At 32.3% G+C, this 23,677-nt stretch overlaps 1 protein-coding gene across 1 annotated transcript in view; it reads right to left on the minus strand.

The window, feature by feature from the left end:
- The window catches only part of LOC132929276 (AT-rich interactive domain-containing protein 3A-like), an 81,819-nt gene that overhangs the window by 48,106 nt on the left and 10,036 nt on the right, over positions 1 to 23,677 (minus strand). The window contains exons 2-3 of the mRNA XM_060994519.1: positions 8,720 to 9,061; positions 7,738 to 8,085 (exon numbers count right to left, since the gene is read on the minus strand). Coding sequence (XP_060850502.1) covers positions 7,738 to 8,085; positions 8,720 to 9,061 — 690 coding nt within the window. The remainder of the gene's footprint in view (positions 1 to 7,737; positions 8,086 to 8,719; positions 9,062 to 23,677) is intronic.

Consider the following 23,677-nt stretch of genomic DNA (forward strand, 5'->3'; position numbering starts at 1 on the left):
TCTGTATAGTGCAATATACCGATCTAATAGCAGACAAATATACGATATGCGTTTTCCAAAATCGACAATTGAAAAAAAAAAAAAAACATTCGTGTTAAACGGCTACTGCCTACACTACTGCTACTATATAATAGTATGATATGTAATAATATATATATTACGATAAAGACGGTGATTTTATAATAATATATTGTGCCGTGCATCTTTATACGTTTGTCGATGACTATAATAGGTACACTATACAAAGTTATAGCGCAACGTGTGTAATATTTCTAACGACATCGGTATATGATTTACATAAGATTTTAATGACCGTTTTAAACTCGACGGTTTTAACAGCAGGTGGCGCGGCGCAGTTTCAACGCACATTTCAGTATATACCTAACAAACGGTTTAATGATGTATCTTAAAATTTTATCACCTATCAGATTAATTGCGTAAATACTTATTTGTTAACATTTGTCGAGGAATTTCTGTTTAAATTACCCACGCGAACGACTCAATATAATAATGTGCACGCCGCTGCAATGACACATTATTATTATTATTATTATTATTATTACCCATTATTACGAAAAATATCGTCGTATACAATGTATAATATGCAATAATAATAATTAATATAAATAGGGTCTTTATATCGTTGTTTATTTTTTTTAAGTAATATTATACTAATAATACAACTATTATAATACAACGTCGTGGGTATAATATCATCGCGTGTAGACCAAATAAATGTCTCGTTATTATAAATATTTCGGGTTCGAAACAAAAAAAATATCTACCTGCATATTCCCGTTCTAATGGTCTAGACAAGAAAAATCGAATACGCCCGTACGCGCGCACATACATTGTATAATGTTAATACATAGTAGTGTATATCCACTAGAGTGTCCATACTATTCGAATTCGGTCTCGGGTAAACGCGGTTGAAGGACGGTATGCGCGGCGATATTTCGAAAAATCGTATATGGCGCCTTTGGCCAAACACGACATTACAATATTATCATAGTATATTATTATTATTATTATTGTTGTTATCGGCATTATTTGAGGTTATCATTTTTCTCGTACCCGTTTATTAACATTTACATATTACCTACATGATAAATATTATAATAAACATATTAGTATATTACACATTATTATACGCACATGTGGCGCGACGGTCGTTGACTTATTAATATATTATTATTATAATGTCCGTATATGTATATTTATTTCTGTATGCATAATAAAATCTAAGTATATTAACATTATAATAATAATTTATAATGTTATACTATCGGGATATTGCTCGTCAGCAAACTTATATTTTTGTTGTATAATGTAACACGCGTATACTACCATCGTATTATACGTATATACTTGCCCGCGATCCGACTGCTGTAGCCGCGTCGTTGACTGATGGACCGTACGCCCACCACATACACATACACTCACGTGTATATATATAAGCATATTGTATATGGAAAATATTGATTAGACGAGAAAATAATAATAATACTAAACGAAATCTCGAACGCGTTAATCGCGGTTTATATCCACACACATACGAGCGAGCTGATTGATCGTCAATCTCGAGAAGCACGGGAATCGTCGTCGTTATAATAATACGCTCATCTGTTTCCCCGGCCGCCGATAATATATAATATTTTTATTTTCTATTTTTTGCTTTCGTCCAATTATATAACGGACAATGAATAATCGCAGCCGATTAACTGCGGCCACAGCGTGGGATATAATGATAATATGTAGAACGAAGAATTTTAAGTTTTTTTTATCATAACTATTCGACTGGCCGAATAAATAATCGGTCATCTCAGCCGATTCTCTCTGACACGGGTCCTATCAAAATCTCGTCTTGTTATTAACATGATGTGATGATTAAATATGTATAATATCATGTACTTATATAGAAGTTATAGGTTGAAATGTTCGTATGTTTACATATCTAATAATAATTAATAATACAACGTACACACTACTGCACGGTTAAATTGAGAATAAAATGTATGAAAAAAGTAATGTAAGTGAGAACTAGTAAATAGTTATATGTATAGCTGTATAACCAATGCTAGGTAGTAATAATAATAATATTAATTAAAAAAAAGTATATTTTGAGTAACATTTTTTATCCCAAGCTATTTTTAATCATAACACATACCAACGCAAAGTTATAATATCGTCTCCATAATAGAATAATTATATACCAAATGTATCTAAGGGCACCACGAGCCTCAAATGTCTTTAACTTATTTCTAATATTACTTATTAACAAATAATGCATTTATATTTTATAGTAATACATATTTTTTTCTTTCTAAATTATCTAGAGCACAAAGCGTAGAGTCTATTAGGTGTCGGGACACACGAGTCGACGTAGTATCAAGTAAATCAATAAGAATTCCATACAAAGTTATTTCTTCAATTCGTGAAAATTGTTCTAAATCGTTTAGGAGCTTTGGAGAAGTTCTCGGACCGAAAACGATTAGTGGCTGACGAACTAGGTTAATTGCTTTATCCTTTCATATAATAAAACGTTTTATGCCGAGATAATATGAAAACTGTGGTGAAAAGAGGATCTAATTTCTGTTGGTCGTCCGCACTGCCATATATATATTATATGCTATTCCGTTTTTCAATTATATACGCCATGTTATCGCTTTTTCACCCCTATACGGCGTTTATTTATATATCTACGTATATAGTTATATGGATGTTAGAAGCAATTCAAGGTCAATATGCACGATGATAAAGTTTAAGGATTTCAAAGTGTATAATGCAATATCCCCTATTGACAAAGATAAGACCGTAAACAGAGGGACGCTATACGTATAGTATTATAGCGGTATACAATATAATTCCGTCGTCGGGCGACTGGTGGCCTAGTATTGCAGTATACAGGATCACACTTGTCACCCTAAGTTTATATATATATATAATAAAATATCATATTCCGATTTTATTAGGAATGCAAATTTCGAAACGATTTGGACGCATTAAACACCCGTCGATTATAAATTGTAAACATCAATCGATCGATTTTACTTTTTAAAAGAAAATCTTTTCACACACATAATAATCATATAATACTATAATAGTATTACGACTTTACGAGTATATTAAAGAAATTGTCCGTTAAAACTTAAAATATTTCATAAAATTCAATAAAGATAATAAATTATTACATTAATACAATACGCGTGACGTGACAACAGTGTGTATATATTATGATGAAGTGTTCCACTAAGAGAACGCTACGCCCACCTGTTATGTCTCTGTCTTATAAATATACAAGATAGACAATTTTCGTTCAATTAAACCGATTTTGTATTATTAGATTAAATATAAGAGCGATAAATATGAGTATTGTTAAAATTTTAAATACTTATTATATCAGGCTCAAAAATTAAAATATCGAAAAAAGCCAATGTTCAATCACAGATAATGTTCTTAGGTACCTTTAACTTTTATAATAGATTAATAACATCTAATATTAAAGCTAACAACATAAAATCGGTTATACTAAACTTACTATTTTATAATGTTTTTTAAGACGGAGACAACAAAACATTTGGGTGTAGCGTTCTCTTACAATTGCAGAGATGCGATTAAAAACTTTTTGATAAAAGTGCCTATATGTACTTATATGAGTATGGAATGGAGTATGGTGTGATATGAACGCTTTACAGACTAGATACAGTTATGTAATTCATTAAACATTATTAAATCTTGAGAATAAAAAAAAAACGATTAAAATACGAAAAAAAAGTTAAAACGACCACGTGATATGCTTAAGTATAGGTAGGTTGGATGGATGCCGCAGAGTTACACTCGGGTGGGTTCGACGCGAACATTTTTCATCCCCCACATGCCGCGGTAGCCCTCGCGGGTTGCACTCATGGACATTGTGTACAGCATACTGAGCAGTAGTTTAACAAGTACATATTATGTTACAAGCGATGTGTGTGTGTGTGTGTATTCAGATTGATATTAATTGTATCGTATAGGTACAGTACATATAAGAGAACGTATTATATTATAATATTGTGCGGTGGACGAGTGTGGATCAACGACCCGTATACATTATAGTAAATGCAATCAGACTGCATCGCACGTCATGTGTCTCGCGATGAGAAACGCGGACCGTGGGGCAGGTGAAAACGAAAAAACCGTCCAGAGACGAGAAACAATGAAATGAAAACGAAAGGGGAAAAGGGACAAGAATCGGGTCGGTGACAACAGATCGAAATTCGTCTGGCTGGCGGCGTGTGAATATAATCATCACAATAACGCGTTGTGACCTAACTCCGGTCCGAGATAGACGCGTGGAAATCTCCCAACAGTCACCTGCGCGCATGCATATTTTAATGCGTGCGCGTCTATACACGATAATGACGACGATAATGTAATGTAATAACCGCGAGATGTTACGCATTGTCCGAGTGGCACAGACGTAGTTGTCGTCATCATAGCGTTATTAATTTGGTGTGCGCAGTGGCGGCTCTGCGGGGTCGTCTCGAAATCAGTTTACGCGCGGACAAGAGAGCGTTTTCAAAAAGGTCGTGTCCCACACAACGAACAATTAGTCGTGGGGTAGGAGCCGTGTACCTAATATTTCTCGTCCGAGAGTGGTACAATCGCCGCTGAATGTGTGTTCACCGTTTCGTTAACGTCCGACGTACGACCATTATATTAATACAATATAATCATATTGCGATGCGGTGATAAATTATATTATTATTATTGTTTATTGTCATAATATTATGATATTATTGTACACCTACCTACCTACGATGATAGCAGACTCTGCGCACTTATCACGATATCCGTCTGACGCTGCTGTCGTACAGATGCCCATCGCGCGTATAACATTGATAAACGTATTAAAACAAAAAAACCACCCCCGCAAGGAATAGACAGATATTCAGTCCGTGCGTTATGTCTGTTATTATCTTTATTACTATACCAGGTATATATCCCGCAAACATATAAGCACTAAGTTTGTTGTACTATAGCGGGTGGTTTAAAAAAATACAATCAACCACACTTTGTTCTCATATTATATAATATGGCCTAATTTATTTATTAAATTTAAATAAAATAAACTCATAAGTGTTTCTCGGAGCCGCCGATATCGAATAGTATTGAAAATACTACTAACGCCTCATCGGGTCGAACGGGATAATAATATTATGTAATGGTTGCACGAGTGGACGCCACTTGTTTCGGGCGAAACGGATTATCAGCCGACTGGCATGCCGAGGCGGTCACGTCTTCTGGCACGCCGTTTATCTCTGGGCACGCGCCGCGTCGGTTAGGTTAGGTCGGTCGCACAGCGGCGGATGATGTATCGGCGCCCGCCCGCGTGCTCCGCTCGTGCTCGGACCTGCGGGTTCTCGGGCGTGGAGAAAGTGAGCGGGCAACATCACTCGAATAACCCTCCCCCTCATACACATACACCCCCTCTCAAATGATCTGCTCATCGCGTACATATACGTATCATTATTTTAATTATTATGAATATACTCGGTGATAATAGTTTTGGCGTGCAGAATCAGTCGACGTTCGAGTTGACGCACAAATCCGTTGCATATATAATTTCTTCTGAAAACGATTCGTAAATAGGTATACATTATAATATATATTCACTTAACACGTAGCAATAGAAAAGAAATGTCTAGACTTCCATGCCAACGATCTACCAGTCAAGTGTCAGAAAAAATAAATTATAATTATACGACAAACCATTATTATAATCAGGTTTCAGACGAACGTAAACATTATATTTATGTACGATTTGAATGTTTCATGAGATATTATAGCTATTAACTGGCGAATGGTTCAACGAAAAAATCACCCTGTGTAGTACAGGTACAAGACGCGTGTTGTCACCTCTAGATAAAATGATATTGTAATTTATAAAGTTAATAAAAACATCATACAAATAAAGATAAAAATAATAAATAATATTAAGTTATTTATTTGAGGTTTTAATCTCGCGGCAGTGCAATGAATGCATGATCAATATTCATATTATCTAATAAATAAAGTAGCCTGTAGTTATTTTATATTATTTACCATTTATTTTAGTTGCAAAGAATAGAGGATTATTTTGTATACCTAATTTTAAATTTACATAAATCAAAAATAAATTTACTATAATTTTGAATGTAAAAATATGTAAATGTGATCATCAAAAAAAAATAATAAGCGAATTTTTTTTTTGCTTTTTGAAATGCATTACTATTAACTGTATAAATATTTAATACATTTTGATAACTTTAAAATTAGAGCAAGCCCTGTATATAATGAATAAAAAGCCTCACTCGTATTAGTGTCTTAAACTTCGTTATACTCTCGTCAAAGGATTAAGAAATGTGTTCACCCGACTACACTGCATTATAATAGGCATCTAATTATTATTTGTCAAATAATTATAAAACATTATAGTGTGTCCCGACTCTCGGATTATATATCTGGTACGGATACTCGCGAAGCACTGCGTCCGATCGGTTTAGAGCACGCAACGGGTAACCCACGCGGGATTATTTTTACTGAAAATAGATTGAAATACGCATGTATAATATTATATTAATGATTTTTATACTTTCCACGTTTTCGAGCGTATATTATTTTAATCTATGGCAGTGTGGCGTAATGCGTGTAATTGTTACGAGCGACGCGCGACGATGTTCGAGGATTTTCGTGTGCGGTCCGAAGTAGGAACATAAAATAAGTCTCACTCAAGTGTAAACCACACGATATCAGCTGCGCTGCTGTTCGAAAATACAACCGACTGGACCGATATAGTATTAGTCACGGCCATACTATGATAATATATTATGATAATAATCGTCGGTCGTGTAACTTTATTTTGTATAATATGGAGCTAGTTAAGACGCGCTCAGCTTTACGGTATTATAGCTATGCTAAAGACCTCGTAATCGATAACACACGCTTGTGGATTCATACGAGACCGTGCAGAAGTATCAGAAACATCTTCATAGAAATAAGTTCATTAGAAAGTCCTACATGATTTAAACATAAGTGTTCGATTGTATAATATTATGTTTTTTTTTCGAATTCCCGTTCGGTTTATATGCGTATTATTATTTTCTCCGCAGTATTATTTTTATGCAAGTCCATTCCTTTCCCAAAAGAAGTCTGATATAATATAAAATATATATTCAAAAAAAAGGGATCTGAGCATTAGTAACCATTCTATATACCACCAAATCAACTATTAATTTATTTTATATAGGTACCTACAACTGTGTCATCGAATTTAAAATTATAATATTAAGTAATTAAGTTTTAATAATATAAAAATAATAATATGATATAGGTACATATATCATCAAAATATGATAAGCTGCGAATATACAAATATACAATAATTGTGCTTCATAGAGATTGTAGTGCATAATCCTTCTTATTGCATATGCATATCTATTTAAATTACTTTTTAAACGTTTAATAATGAAAATGTTATTGTCTGTTAAACTTTCAACGTTCTACATATATTTTTATTTCCAGTTTAAGTCAACCAAACATTATACGAAATTACATATTTCAATCGTAGTTTTTAGGCTTTCCAGCACATTGACGCAGTTTTGATGTCCCAAAAATTATATTTTAAATAGAAAAGGTATATATTTATATGTATATTATTGATGGCACAATAAAGGTGATAGGTTCTGTATATTTTATATATTTTACAACGTCACTGACCTGTCGGAACTGTTCTTCGAACGTCCATGACTGCGCCTCGTTATTCCGAGCCGCGGACGGTGACTGAACTTCAGTGGAACGACCGCCGGACATTGGCACGTCACCCGAGTGACTGGACTTTGGCGACAGGTCAGCAGCGGCAGCCGTCGCGTGTCTGTTGAGCGCGGCCGTTGTCAATGACACGGCCACGGAGGACGGCTGCTGTTGCAGTTGCTGTTGGTGCATCGGTGACGGTTGTACGGATAGTCCTGGGTGTTGGTACACTAGATGCTGGAGCATCGGGGTTATGAGCCGCGAACCAGATGCCAATTGCCTGGCGAGCTGATTGAGGGTTTCGCGTTCCTCGCGCTGTAAAATAATAATAATACAATTTTAACGACGAAAAACATACAATCTCGTGTACGTATGTATATATGATATACAGTCGATTCCCGATAACTCGAAAAACTTGACAACTCGAATTTTTATTTTGTTACTTCCCTATAAATATAAATTACATTGTACTCATCTCGATTATCCGCGAGCGGACCATCCGTTGTGTTCCGCGAAATCGTCTACATACCTACATGTTTACAAATAAAAAAGTATACATATATCTTTACATTATACATCATTATCGGTTTAATTGGGTTGTGATAGCCGATTACTCGATAACGACGTAAAATACAATACGCTTGTTTATTACATATATTGATATATTAATACTTTTTGGTAATTGTTGATACGCTTAATTCCTAATTTTGATTTGGCGGATTATCCGCGGAGTTGGCTTATCCGTGGATGCACTTCCACCCTATTCTGCGGATAGTCGAGAGTACACTGTATATTATATAGATTGATATAAATTCGAGTTAGCTGATAACTCGAATAATACATATCTCAAAGCGAATTTTTATCTCCCTGCAACTTTGAGTTATCGCTACTCGAGTGTATTTTTGAATACGTGCACTACACCACGTTTCGTGTTTTTATCGCATTTTACCTGCATTTCCAAAATGTCTTGTTCATCCTCGGGCGAACAATCCTCGTCCTGCCGACAGTCCATCATCATTTCATCGTCGTCCATATCGCGGTCGTCCATGTCACGATCGTCTTCGTCGTCGTCATCATCTTCGTCCGTGCAGCCCTTGGACCGGGATGGTGACGTGTCTTCGGCCACTGTCGAGTGCGGCCAGTGATAAGCGGTCGCGTGTGGCTGTACGGACAGATTGAGATTGAGTCCCAGTCGTCTCGGGCTTCCGGCTTCAGTGGCGGCCATCTTTACTTGTTCTGTCTGCGCGTTGCGCTGTTGTTTATCTAACTCAGACGAAGGTTCACTATTCAGCTGTGGATAATCAAAAACGTCATACGTTAATTTAATGAATTCAAATACTATACTATTGGTGAATTAAATCATTTTAAATTATGTTTTGGCCAGAGTAAGAATTTTTCCGTTAACACTTCATTTTTGAATTCTTAGCAAATTTTGTTTTACTAATTCGTGCATTATTTGTTAATATTTAAGTAAAGTAATATATATGAATTTCGAATAATGTAAAGAAAAAAAATTATATAATAATAATAGTCTGTAATAATATAATTAAGTAGTATAGTAGAACGTAATATGAAGTAATATAAGTTGTATATGATGTGCAAGATAAAGAGGGTGAAGGTGGCGATAAAGAATGACGAAGAGTGTGAGACTTTGGAACATAGTATTACTCGTCATTCTACATTCTATGTTAGATTTATAAGAACGGATTTTTTTCTCGACAATAAAGCTTTCATAATACCACATTTTTATTAATTCCAATAAAATTACGATTTCAACAGTATAAACACGTTTTTTTATAATAATATAAACATCGAACAAGAATAATAAAATATTTTTATTTATAATATATAATACTATGTGTTTATTCGATACAACAATATATTATATTATACAACGACAATTTATAATTATTCAAACAGAATCGGTCAGGCGTGCAGCTGCGTTAAATAATATATTATTGGAACTCATAGGTCGAGTGGGCATCGAGCGACTATACAGATGGAACAACGACAGCGGCGTTTTCTTCTATATACTAATAATATTCTTTTGGTCGCGTTTTCGATGTCAAAGAAACAGAATAATATAGGTACGAGATACGATCGAATAACAATAATTTTTCTTTATCTTTTGTGCGTGAAGCGACCGTTTTCAATCTTTAATATTTTAATTTATGTCAGAAATGAGGCACCGGCGTGGTACAGACGATATTACTATGGTACAGTATCCGGCAGTTAACCCTTCTGTGGTTCATCGAGTTCATAATATAACATAATACCATTTACACATTGTAATAGTCCCCCGCGGAAATATCTTTAAACATTTGAATCTGTCGCGTCATAAATAAAATAATAAAAGCAAACATAACCGTACATCGAACTCCGTGATAAAATATACATAATCACAATACCTATTAATAATTATAATAATATTATATAAAAGTTATATCGTACTTTTAACCGATTCTGCATATATTATTCAATATTTCATATTTGTATTATAATAGTATAGGTACCTACGCCAGACGCCTATATGTATATTACAAAATGATATCATGGAGACGTTATCGATCAGGACTTTTCGGAAATATTATAATACTTGTTTAAATTTCAACAAATAGTATTCGAATATAAACATACTGAGTTCATATGCACGAATTCACTTTAAAAATGCTCTGGTGTGGTATTTTTATCGGATACAAAGAGTCTTCTCGATTTTCCATTCGACGACATCATATTATTATATTTTATCGTTTTATTGCCGAGTCGATTCGAAGGCGTCAACAACTCAGAAATTGGCGTAACCACGCGCCTGTTAATTAATAATAAACTAGCTGGCGTTATATTCTATTACTATTATTTTTATTATTATTATTATTATAATTCTAACGGCCTGGTATTAAGAAAAGAATAAGTATGTACATATATTATTTGTGTATGACGTGTGGCCGACTGCCAAGTGGACTAATGTAATTTTAATGAAACACGTGTTATTTTTCCATATATCCTTCATCTGTCGCGCTCGTGAGCTTTATTATTAATTCACTCAGAAATCGTCATATTATCGTCAACCGAATGTCATAAGCAATTTATCAAAAAAGGACCGGCCAAAAATACGATCTGAACGTCTGAACGATTTGGTTTCGTGCGTGCGGTCGACGTTTTAAGAATATTTATTTCCCGTCGTCTGCAGGCCACCCGTCGAAAATCGATTAAAATATTGAATTGCACGTAAACATCGAACGACAGCATTTTATACGAAACATAATCTAATAATATGTATAAATACGTGTTGTAGAAAACTACGTCAAAACTGTACAGTGTATAGGTACGTGTCGCATGAAGCAGTGTACATAAATTACATAAATTAATAGGTATAGGAAGCTATATAATAGCTATATATATCTACCTACTATTTTTATTTTTATTTCATTCTACGTGATCCGATCGCATGATCAAGATGATGTTAGTTTATTTTTTTATTCTCTGACCCACGTAACATGGTCAATTTTCGTTTAGCAAAACCTGCTATCTTATATTGTTAATTTGAATATATTAGAATGAAATGATTTATTATCAAACTTAAAGCTAGAAATATTACCTATTGATCATAGGTCAGAGAGCGAAACATTTTTATTTTATTTAAAATTGCTAAAAAATTAATTAAAATTACTTAACATTTTTAGAATAAAAACTAAAAATTTTCTAAATACTTTCTGGAAATTTGGGTGAATAATTTGAGTAAACTGTATTTCTCTGTTAATATCTGGGTAGGTATTTTAAATATTACATTGCATCCCTATAATGTCGTTAAATTCAGAGATAAAATATTTTAAGATACAAAACAATAAACGCAGTTTCGATTTAAAAATTATAAAAATACAATAAATATTTTTCAATATCATATAACCTATTTGCATACAATATAGGCTAGAACCTATGGGCTATGGACAAAGAACAAATTAAAATTAAAATTGTTTATTAATATTTTAATCTCATCATAGTTTGCATATTATTTTTAATGCGAACGAGCACATTGATTGTAATAGGTTTTTATTATGGCCTTGTATGATGTATATCATCGCGTATTTATACATATGTAATACACGTGGGGTCGAAATCAAACGGATTTCGATGTATTATTATAATTTTTTTTTTTTTTTTTTTTAATAATAATAAGAAAACCTCAGAGGTGAACCAACGCGAGCGCGTTATAATTACACCCCACGACGGCTTATCGCATGCTAAACACATAAATATATTAATAATAATATTAGCCGCCGCCAGTTGTACATGCGTATATATTATACTACTGCACCATCACTGTTGCAGCAGCAGACGACGTATGTAATTATAATTCCGATACCAATCGTCCAGATTCGTATAATGCGCAGTATACATATAATGTTCATTTAACGATTCGATTAATGTATAATATTATTAAATATACAGGTAGGTATATAATAATATCGACCTTATTACGGATCGTATAGGACGACGATGGGAGCGACTACTGGTTTTTACGAGACTATGGTTTTTTTTTTTCGGGAGATCGTGACCGCTCTGGGCTCTGGGATTGCGTGTCGCGTCAGTGTATAATAATATTATAACACACAGATCCACAGACACACACACACACACAGACACACACACACATACACATTACGGGATCGCGCGCGCGGGTATCGTTTTATATTAATATATAATATAAAAATATAAGAATTCTCTATCGGATCACGCTATACACAACAACTATACATTATTAGCGTCTCCGACGATTAGACATCGATCGCGTAGTTCAAATTTATGAAGTTGATTTGTACGAATCCATTGCGCGAAAGACTTGACGAACATAAGTATAACAAAATACTGTCTCGTGTTATCGGTAATAACGTACTGACGTTCTTATTATGCCCTGCGGGATGATTCACCAAACATGCCCAGATGTATAGTTCAGCTCCATTTTTGAAAATTTTCACTTAGGTATACGTTGTTTATACTATACAATAATTAAACAAAATATTTTAAAATATGCATGTTTATATGTCATTATCAAAAAACGTACGTTAAGTAGAATAATTTTTTTTTTTACCTGTTACCAAAACGCTATACGTGAGGTCGAACCACGATTGAATTTTCGTCTCCTACGCTCTCTCAAATCCAAATTTCCGAAATTATAATATATTATATTCTCTTGTACACATTATAATATGTATTTATTATACAACACACCGCACCACGCTACACCACGGCCGCCGTGACGATAATAATTATTATCGTTTCAGGCGCGTTTTAATAACTGTTATTTACGAGACACGTCACGATTGTATACGGTGACTACCGCGGCAGGTCGGATATCAACGATATAATGTGGCCAGAGCAAAAATGCATATATAAAAACTATTAAGTATAATAAAATACATCGATTGTCGTTGTATCATGCAAGACCTGCGCAGACGTGTGTATAACGTATCGGCGTCCCCAACGAAAAGAGTGTCGTAACTCACTTTTTTTCGTTTTATACGACTATGTCCGCATAATATATGGCAATAAGTAATAACCACAGATAATAGACATTTTATCATAATAGTAGTAGTGTATCAGGAGAGCATTTTAAATTAATAGATATTATGTATTAAATCACAATAAAAAAATATTGAAAAAACAAATCAGTGTAAAAAAATATTTCTATTTTCGATACGAACGAGTGAACAATTTTACCTTAAAATTAAGTCACACAATTTTTTATATTATTAATTACTGTTGACATTTTGGTTATACTTTACCATTGAATTATTATTGGTGATGTTATAGCTGTTTGATATGTGTAACTCAGTAATATACCAATCCATATACATATAAAATACTTAATGTTGAAGATATCAATCTTCCCTGGTTAAAGTGGGAAACGTTTAGGCACAGACAACTATGTATAATGCCTAATAATAAAGATCGTATACACAGTATACCTGCAGACTACCAAATAGACGAACGGTATGAATATTATTAATAAATATTATTCATTGATTATATAATAACAGTTATTGTTCTTTTATTTGAATGTTGAAAGTTTTAGACTTAAGTGATTAAATGTGTAACTTCGGATATTTTGTACACAAAAAAAAAAACAATTTTCACGGGGTTCTGCCTGTAGATAGAGTAGGTATATAAAATATATCAATTTTACGGTTTTGAATAATGTATTTTTATAAATTTTTCATGCAATAAGCAAATGTATTGCGGTGAACACAAATTGATTGAAAACTAATTCAAACCGGCGATGAAATGGTATACACAGCTAAAGAAGTGGAGATGATATTATTGGCTCGTCGAATAGTTTATATTATGTCAAAAGTGACGGACTTTGGTGTATTGTCACGGCGTATTGCACACAGCCCATAATATATTATACCGTGTTATAATGCAATATATTGAAATACCTAAACGATACTACGCAGCTAATAAGGGGGATGAGGCGGCGAAAAGGGTATAAGCACGTGGGCTATATAGTTCGCGCCGCATGGGATTCCGCAATAACACGTTCAACCAAAAACTTACTATAATATTATACACTATGCGGCAGTCATTATTTATCAGCGTACTGACTGGCTCAATATGTACAACACTTAGAGCGACCGTCAGAGTTCACCAGTAATTTCACCATCCTCCGCATAATAAGGATTAACACAATAGTATACACTAAAACGTATACGCATTGAAATAAATTGTGTTAATGGGATTAGTAATATACAATAAAGTTATACGAAAAACAACTAGAAATTGGATTGTAAGACGAAATTTACTTAGTTAATTTTTTCAATGGATAGCCTTTTTATGAAATGGAATTATTGTCTAATTATGCGTTCTAACTTCACTAACTAGATGCCAAGTGTTGATCGCATCATATTCAATCAAGAAATGTAAACCCCTATATAAATTAACTCGGTAAAAATTTATCGGTGAGGCAAATTTATCGTATTTTTTACCGAAAAAATTAAAAAGTGGTACCTTAAATTAATCGTCTACAATAGATTAATATTTAGAAATATAATACTATATTGATTGGTATAAAATGTGAAATTGTAAATTTTGTTTAAGGATAATTTTTTTTTTTATAGAGATAGGCTATGGTTTTCCAACATACCTACGGTGTTTATAATATAATATTTTAATTAAATAATACGTCTGTGAAAAAAAGAAAGAAGACATTTCGCGAGAGTGTAATATTGTGGCTATATGTTATCTGCAAAAATATTAAAAATGTACCAAAATTTGCTAGATTTACGGTAAATGAATGGGGAAAAATTACGTTAAATTTACATCTCAAGGTTGATCTGATAACAATATTATTATTTATATTATTTATAGTAGGTTTAATAAAATATAAAATTTTACTAAAACAAATCGAGTAGTAAATATATCTCTAACACCACGTATCGGTATACTTGTTAAACTACAATATGAACAGTAATCAAACAGTAGTACTACTGGTAGTTTATGATTAGAACGATAATATATTTTAATCAAAACGCACAGAAAACCGTACATCACCGGTAGCTTGTTGTTAACGCACATCGTAATATTATATATATATATATATATAATACTTATAATCCTATATATATATTTTTTTAATTTTACACTTAATTTTTTTCTTTTTCTTTTTTTTTTTTTGCCGGCCGCGAAAGAGCCGCTCGTTAAACAAATTCTTACGACATCATTAATTACACGCGCCGTGGAACCGTCTGACACTTTTCCACTGCATCCGCCGGTCACCCCTTTGCCGTGTAGCGCCGAAACGAGATTAGTAGATATATACCGATACGACGACCCAAATGATGAATGTACTTTTGTTGCGTTCTTGTTCCGTCAGCTCTTTCGACATCGCGCATTCCTCTATATCGATGCATTATATATAGTATATATACTCGACTGCAGCCCTACATGTATCGGTTCATCAATTTCGCACGCCAAAACTATTTTCCAATAACTGCCGCGTGGACCAAACTCCTATGTATATATATATACACGAATAACGATTCTGGTTGATATTATAATATACAGTATATTGTAATATGTTATACACGCCCCCGTGGAACCACCCCCATCAGGGAATCGATTATCTGCCACACTATAGTCGTGATCAACCCGGGAATACAAATAATATCATCTTTCCTATAATATATTATACATATATAACATAAATATGTTCGTTGGAATTGTATTATTACATTATGTGAATGGACCGAGTTCTAATGAAGATTTCTGAGTCTTAAAGCCTAAAATTATAGAATATATAATACCTATTATATCGGAGTTGTTTTTTTTATCATAATAATTTTTGACTCCGCATTCCACTCGACTTTCTTTAGCCCTTTCAGAGCATCAAAAGGTTTTAAAAATGAAGGTAATTTTCTATTATTTTTAAAATATTAATAAAAAAAAAAAACATTTATCATAAACCGTTTTTAAAGTATTTCTTTAAAATTGTCCGTAAGACAACTATTTCCTTCAAAAAAATAATCTAGTACAAAATATATTATATAATAATATATTATTTGGCAACATTAATATGTTGTTTGTATTACGGTTATTTAAATATATTTTACAAATGGTTGGAGAAATAGGATGAAATATTAATATATTGTCGTGATGTAAAAACGATTTAGACGTCAGTGGACAAGCGAGTAGGTAGTGAAAAAATTATAAATTTTCGTACATTATAAATATACACACGAAAGACGACGAAAGGAGTCTGGTAAATCCGATTACGCCGCCTCCGCTGCGTATCGCGTCGATTGATTCGATCCATCTGCGCTGGACCGGCGCGGCGCTTTGAATAACACGATACGTCATACATCGTTCGTTCGATTATTGTTGTTAATATATTATTATATCGTATTATATATGTGTAAGTGTTTTGTATTTTTACGCGGTTTTTGTCATTTAATTTCCTAGACGACTTGCATTTCAAACAGAATTAAACGAAATGGAGTAAATATTATAAATAAAAACCTACGAGCGCGCAGTAGTTGTCACCGTATAACAGAAATCTGATCGCGACGACACTTTAATATAATATTTTTAATATCAAACGCCATACGCCGCGTGCTACGCCTGTACAATTTGATACACGTGCAACATAAATCGTATAATTGGCTGATACAATATCCGGTCTTCACTTATATTATTATAACTTTTTTTTATTCAATCACCGGGCCAATAATTAGGATTTTAGTATTACTACACTAGATAACACTATGAATTTGTAGAAGAGTGCATTTTTTTTAGTTTATTGTAAAGCATGGCTTTCTCAATAGAAAGTTTGAATTTAATAATAATGAATTCATTTTTATAACTTCCATTTTTTTTTTTAGGTAATTGTTTTACATTACATATTTTCATTTTACTGCATTGATACGATTTTAAATAAACTTTTGAGGATTTTATATAGTGCATTATTAAGTTCACAGCAATTTTTAGACATCATTTGTACGTGACTAGCTTATTTTTATTTTCCACGCAATATGAGACAGAGAGAGAGAGAAATAGAGAAACTCGACGCGACTATAACAATTTATACATATTTAGGCACTAACGCAAGATAAAATACACCTTTGAGCAACTAAACGCATATAAACACATTGCATTTATAATATAATGTTAAATAATATAATATATATTATACGATCGTTACAAAAGCGTACAGTACATACACAAGGTATATAGACAGTATATAGTTTACGTATGCCTTGAAATACGCGTGTTATACAGTATATTATTATACACATTTTTTCCCTCAAAAATAATTACAATAAAATTTCAACTTAAGAAATCAATAATACTAAACACCTACGACGGTGAATAAGGAGATTATAGTGTACCTATTATGGTGTGTTATTTTTCTATTATAGACACGCCTGTCCGGAATGTTTTGGTTATAATGTGTATTACACACATAAACCTACAATACATCACTCACTAAATACGTTTTATGATAATTTTTTTTTTACGATAACGTATAATTATCTTTGACCGCTGCTCCCGATTGTTTACTTTAATATGCGGTAATCCGAAAAACCGTTCCTGAACAATAAATAATATATTATCGTTGGTGACCACCGAACGGCACATGTCGATCCCTGTGCGGGCGCGTACAACCGTTCAGCGGACTCGCAGGTGTATACTGAATATTAATAACAATAATTAATATAACACATGTATATATACCTGAAATTCCACAAATATGAATTTCAAATCCGAACGTCGTCCGACGTGCTCTTTTTATTAGAACGCTTGAATGTGAACACTGCGTCTCATGTTTATGTAGGGTCTACGACAGTACCTACCTATTGATAAATATCAATGATCGCAAACGTCATTTGGACAATAATTAATGTGTGTTAGTGATCGTAATGATAGGATAATCGTTTTTCCGAAACGTTACCAAATATATTATTTGACATAAAGAATATCAAATATTTTTAAAAACCAATAGACTATAACTGCAGACGTGCGGTCGTACTATATATGCCAATAAAGCGTGAATAATAGAAGCCGTATTATAATCAACACTTCTACTATCAAAGACGCCCTGTATAATAATATATACATTTTTATAATAATATCATAATAGCGTACGCATACCTAAATATATGTGTATATAATATGTCTAAAAGGAGGTCGTCGGATTATTAGATTTTTTTTTTTTTTTCGAAGGTCTCGATAACGACGAAATATAATGCATATTATAACAATGACTACGATCGCGATGGGTTAATGTATATAATATACGTATATTATACACATATAAAATAGAACTTATATACTGTAAGACAGTGGCTAATACCTGTATGAAATAATGTGTTTGTGTGTGTTTTTTGGGGGGGAAATCGTAAAAATTAAACAACTATACGACGTCCGTATAATGTCATAATGATATTAGAACTCGGTGATGTAATGATAATACGTCCCGAGCCGGGCTTCTTATGTTGTAAAACAAGTCTGCCGTTTAATCCAAGACGGGACTCCTGCTGTACGATATTGTGACGTCGTCGCCGTCGACATCGTTGCCGTCGTCGCCGATGCTCAATTGATTCATAGTATGGATTCCTTTATATATAATATGAGTATCTATATATACAAAATATAATAAACCCTTATAATGCTTCCGTTTAATAATATTATAATGTACACATATATTGTGCGTTATATATCTATTTGCCGGCGCTAAATCAAACGCCAAATTATAATAATTATAATTATCTATTTCTTAGGCCAATCATTTCTCGCGCAGCCGTATACTGACTAATAAAACTAATTCGATAGCTATGTCACGCCAGCACCTGAAGTTCCGAATATTTGCACGAAACTTTCACAAGATTTTTTAACCTTTTTGTAACGAAATGTAATCATGATAACTTTTTTTGTAACTTAATGAGAAATTTTTTTTTTTTGAGAAAGTAAATTAACTTGTCAACTACGTATGACAAAAATAAATAATAATTATAATAATAATCGTACTGATTTATTTTTCTAACTGTTATTGATAATATCGACGATATAATTGTACATATTGTTATTTATATAAATTTATTATTTTAATATTCAGTAAATCCTTGTTATGCGTGGACTTATTATCCACGGTTGAGTTGGATACCATTAGAGATAAATATATAAAGTACAAGATAATAAGTACGATTAACAATAGTCAAACACAGTGTTTTCACCTTTTCTAATATGTACCTATGTATATATAAATAATTAATTAATTAAAAATCAGTTTTGTCATATATAGTCTATACATCTACACAAGTTTTATAAAAACGTTTCCTCCGCGGATAACAAGGGAATTATAATATACCGACGAGTTCGTGGATCACCAGTTTGGGAAATGCTGATATTGTATAGATGGTACTAGAATATTATATTGGAACGCGTGATTTTAACAATTTGTCGCCATTATAATTGCACCGTTGTAAAAATCTGCAACCATCGCGTATTCAGACACACCACACACTCACATTATCATAGGTAGTGTAATATATTATTATTATATTGACGATGTATTATATTATGGTCTTTAAGCTGAGCGAGTAATGAACAATTTATCACCACGTCGTACAGGTATGTTCCGGCTTGGTTTACTGTCGTAACTGTGTTTTATTTCCGCGTTCGGAATAGCACTACACAATGTCCGTCCAAGTATAATAGTATAATATTAATATGCGTGTCGGTCGCGCAAATTCACGTACTCCTCGTTATCTCGTAATATAATATTACATTATCATCGCGTATACACACTTCTCAGCAGTAGTCTACGTCAACGATGCGGCTAACGACCAGCAGTAAAACATGTAAGTACCCGCAAGTCCAAAGACGTATTACTATAAGATTGTTGCGGTCAAAGCTCAAATTTCCGAATTATTAACGCAACATAAAGCGAGCAGACATACTTTAATTTAATGTATGATCGATCTCAGCATGGCCAACCTCCACTCTTCGACATGCTGTCAATACTTCCATATAATTTGAAAGAGTAAGATTATATATATATATTTATATATCAATTCTGCAGATGATAAAATATAACATGTTCTAAACGAGTAATCTATAAACGCCGTGTGAGTATCCTGATTTTGAGATGTTCTGTATTAATTTCAAGGTGAGTATATAACTAAAATCAAAGTTTGAAATAAAGTAATATACCTAATGAAACGAATGCATAGTTAAAAATAAGCTGATTATTTTTTGGGTCGAAATGAAATGAAATAAGAAATAATATGTCAATGCATCTCTCGTAATTTGTATCATATTATCTTTGTAGCCGAATGCCTCAGCTTAATCGCGTATAAACGAATAATAATATAATACATACATATATTTTATTACATATTATTATATTTGCAATTATAGGTACCTCTATACCTTTATTATCTATAAAATATTGTTTACTGTAAACCGATAGAGTTGGATATCATACGGACGTGTCGGCATCGCCCGACTGTCACGCCGTCCGTTAAGTATAGAGGTGTACGTTTATAATATATTATAAACGCACACAACAATACGCGACTCGGCATAAAGAAACAAAAAATGAATTTTTTATTATTCCATATTTCCCCGTATGTTGTCCCTTTTGTACGTATATAGATATATTTATTATTTCCGTTTTTGTTCCGCGCTGTGTACACGCCCCTCGAATCACCGGCGCTGTTCTAAAACGACGGATTGTTATACCTACCACACATAGTTATTATATTTTATTATTATTATAATAATAATATATAGGCTGTATCGTGCGTTTGCTACAAACTATTACTTTTACGAGTTAACCGAAACAACGACATGCGACGACGGTATGTATATAGTATTATATTCAATTTATTACAATATATTTTTCTGGTCACAATTACACCGGTAATTCTATGCATCAAGTATGATATATATAGTATAAACATAGCCGGTAGGTTATATTATTATAAACGTTTGACCGTACATCGATATTATTCAACTCCTGTCTCTTAAAAATGCACATATGTAGAAACAGGTAATTATAGATCAAAATATCTCCTGAAAGAAAATCTTTACAACAAAATATCTTGTAAAAAATATATATATATATTCGTTGGTTAAGAGTTATAGTATACAAAGATATAAAAATATTACATTTTAGCCATAAAAATATAATAAATAATGATATTACATAAAAGTAAATGTAAAAAAATACAAAATTACAAATCAGTTAAACAATTTAAAGCTAAAGATTTTGCGGTGACGTGGTTCTTAGATTTTGAACTCTTATAGTTTTGTATCATTCAAATTATTTTATAAGCTATAACTATTTTGTGTTATACACTCTTTGTAGAAAAAATAATTTGTTTAGATATTTTTTCTTATTTAATGTGTACAAAAGATATTTTGATGAGTATATACTCTAACTGGAGATATTTTGACCGGTCACCTAAAACGCCACATAAGACGTACTTACATTTTGGTAAACGTTTTCAAAAATTATAATTGATGATCTGCCCTAAATAATATTACGCAGCTGGTTTATTTATACGTATTATTTTATGTGAAGGTGTGTATCACTTGGACAAGAAATCATTTAATATTGTAAACGAAAAAAGTCAATTTTAGTTTCAAAATACGACCATAGGGTGGTACTCGTGGTACCTATATTATTATGTTATCGGCGTGTCAACCTATCAGTTAGTATCATTATATTGTTGATATTTGAAAAAGTCAAAATAAACGGTTTCACATAAATCATGCGTGTTATATCTTGAGGAGAATTTTTATAGCCAACACACGGTAAGGGGTCGAAAAAATAACTTTTGAAATTTATGCCAGCAGTATGGATACACATTATCCTTACACACACACGAACACGTATCATTATTTACAGACAAAATAAACTTACTCATAAAACAATAGTGGATACAATTATTATTATTATTTTTTGGATAGTAAAAATTACAATTACGACATTTAATTTACCTGTATGCACATCGTCAAGTCTTAAATTATTATACAAGGAATACATTTATCTGAGTGTAAACACGCACATTTTTGTTCTACTATGAATAGTAAATATATGCGTTATAACAACAATGTCCTGAATAATATTACATTCAAACTTCAAGTCAAAATATTTTAAATTAATTACCAATAGTTGAATATTTTTATAAATTATACTGCGTATACTACAGACAGCCTTATGTAATCTATTCCTTTCAAAGAGCATGTTATGATTGGTTAAACAATTAAAATATTTAATAGATATAAGTTATATTTTAATAGTTACGCAAAATATGTGTTTTTTAAACTACCTTATATTTCTATCACAGTATTTAAATATTTAAATGAAAAAGTATTAAAAAACCAATTTTAAATGCATTTGGAAAATATTTTTAACAAGTATATTGACGTATCTATATACTACATAAATACAATGAAGTTCTCCGTGAGCCACGCAAAACACGTTAAATTGGCGTGTGCCAATGTTAAAACACTAATATTGTTATTATTGAGTGAACGTTGTCAGTCTCACCGGAACGGTCGCAGAAGGTGTATATTTCTATATAATATATTAATAATATTTAATAGGTAAAATAAGTTATGTATAAATGGAATAAATGGATCAGAGATTCTCAAACCTTTTTTTGCTTACCACATATGTGTATTATGATTTATAAGTAATCAGTTGCATACTCGCGTACCACTCTACTATACTGATCACTAAAAACAATAACTAAGAATTAGTAAAAATATTGTAATAATTTATAATTTATCTGTTATTTATTTATTAGCAAACGTATTCCATTATCACCTGACACTCACATATTAAATTTATGAACATTAATAAATAAAATAAAAAACTGTATTTATTTACCATACCAACATTAATAAATTGATCTTCTGTGTACATACCATAGTCTGAGAACCTCTATATATATATATATTATTCTGTTGCGCGCACAGCGTTTAAAAAAACTGAGGATTCATGTTTGCGTGTTACGTGGCTGTTGCGGAGAAATATAATAGCCACCAGTAATTATTATTGAACTTAACATTTTTTTTTTTTAATCGACGTCCAAACTGCTATATATTATTGTTTAGTGACGCGTCAAACAACAATTATGTTATTATACGTCCATATGTATGCAGATATCTGGCTTAAGAGATTTTTCGCAGTTTCTATGTGCGTGTGGTCGTTTCGGAACGCCAAATATGCAAAGTAACTCGCGTCACCTAAACACACTGCACATTTATAATATTGTGTTTATTTTATCGTCGTGAACTAGCCAATATATTAGATGATACGAGGATTTTTTTTTTTGTTTTTTTTTAATTAATTTTTAAGATAGAAATTTATTGAAAAAAAAAACAATTGTTTGCTGTGTTT

The sequence above is a fragment of the Rhopalosiphum padi genome, chromosome 4, assembly GCF_020882245.1.
Source record: "Rhopalosiphum padi isolate XX-2018 chromosome 4, ASM2088224v1, whole genome shotgun sequence".
NCBI classification, from domain to species: domain Eukaryota; kingdom Metazoa; phylum Arthropoda; class Insecta; order Hemiptera; family Aphididae; genus Rhopalosiphum; species Rhopalosiphum padi.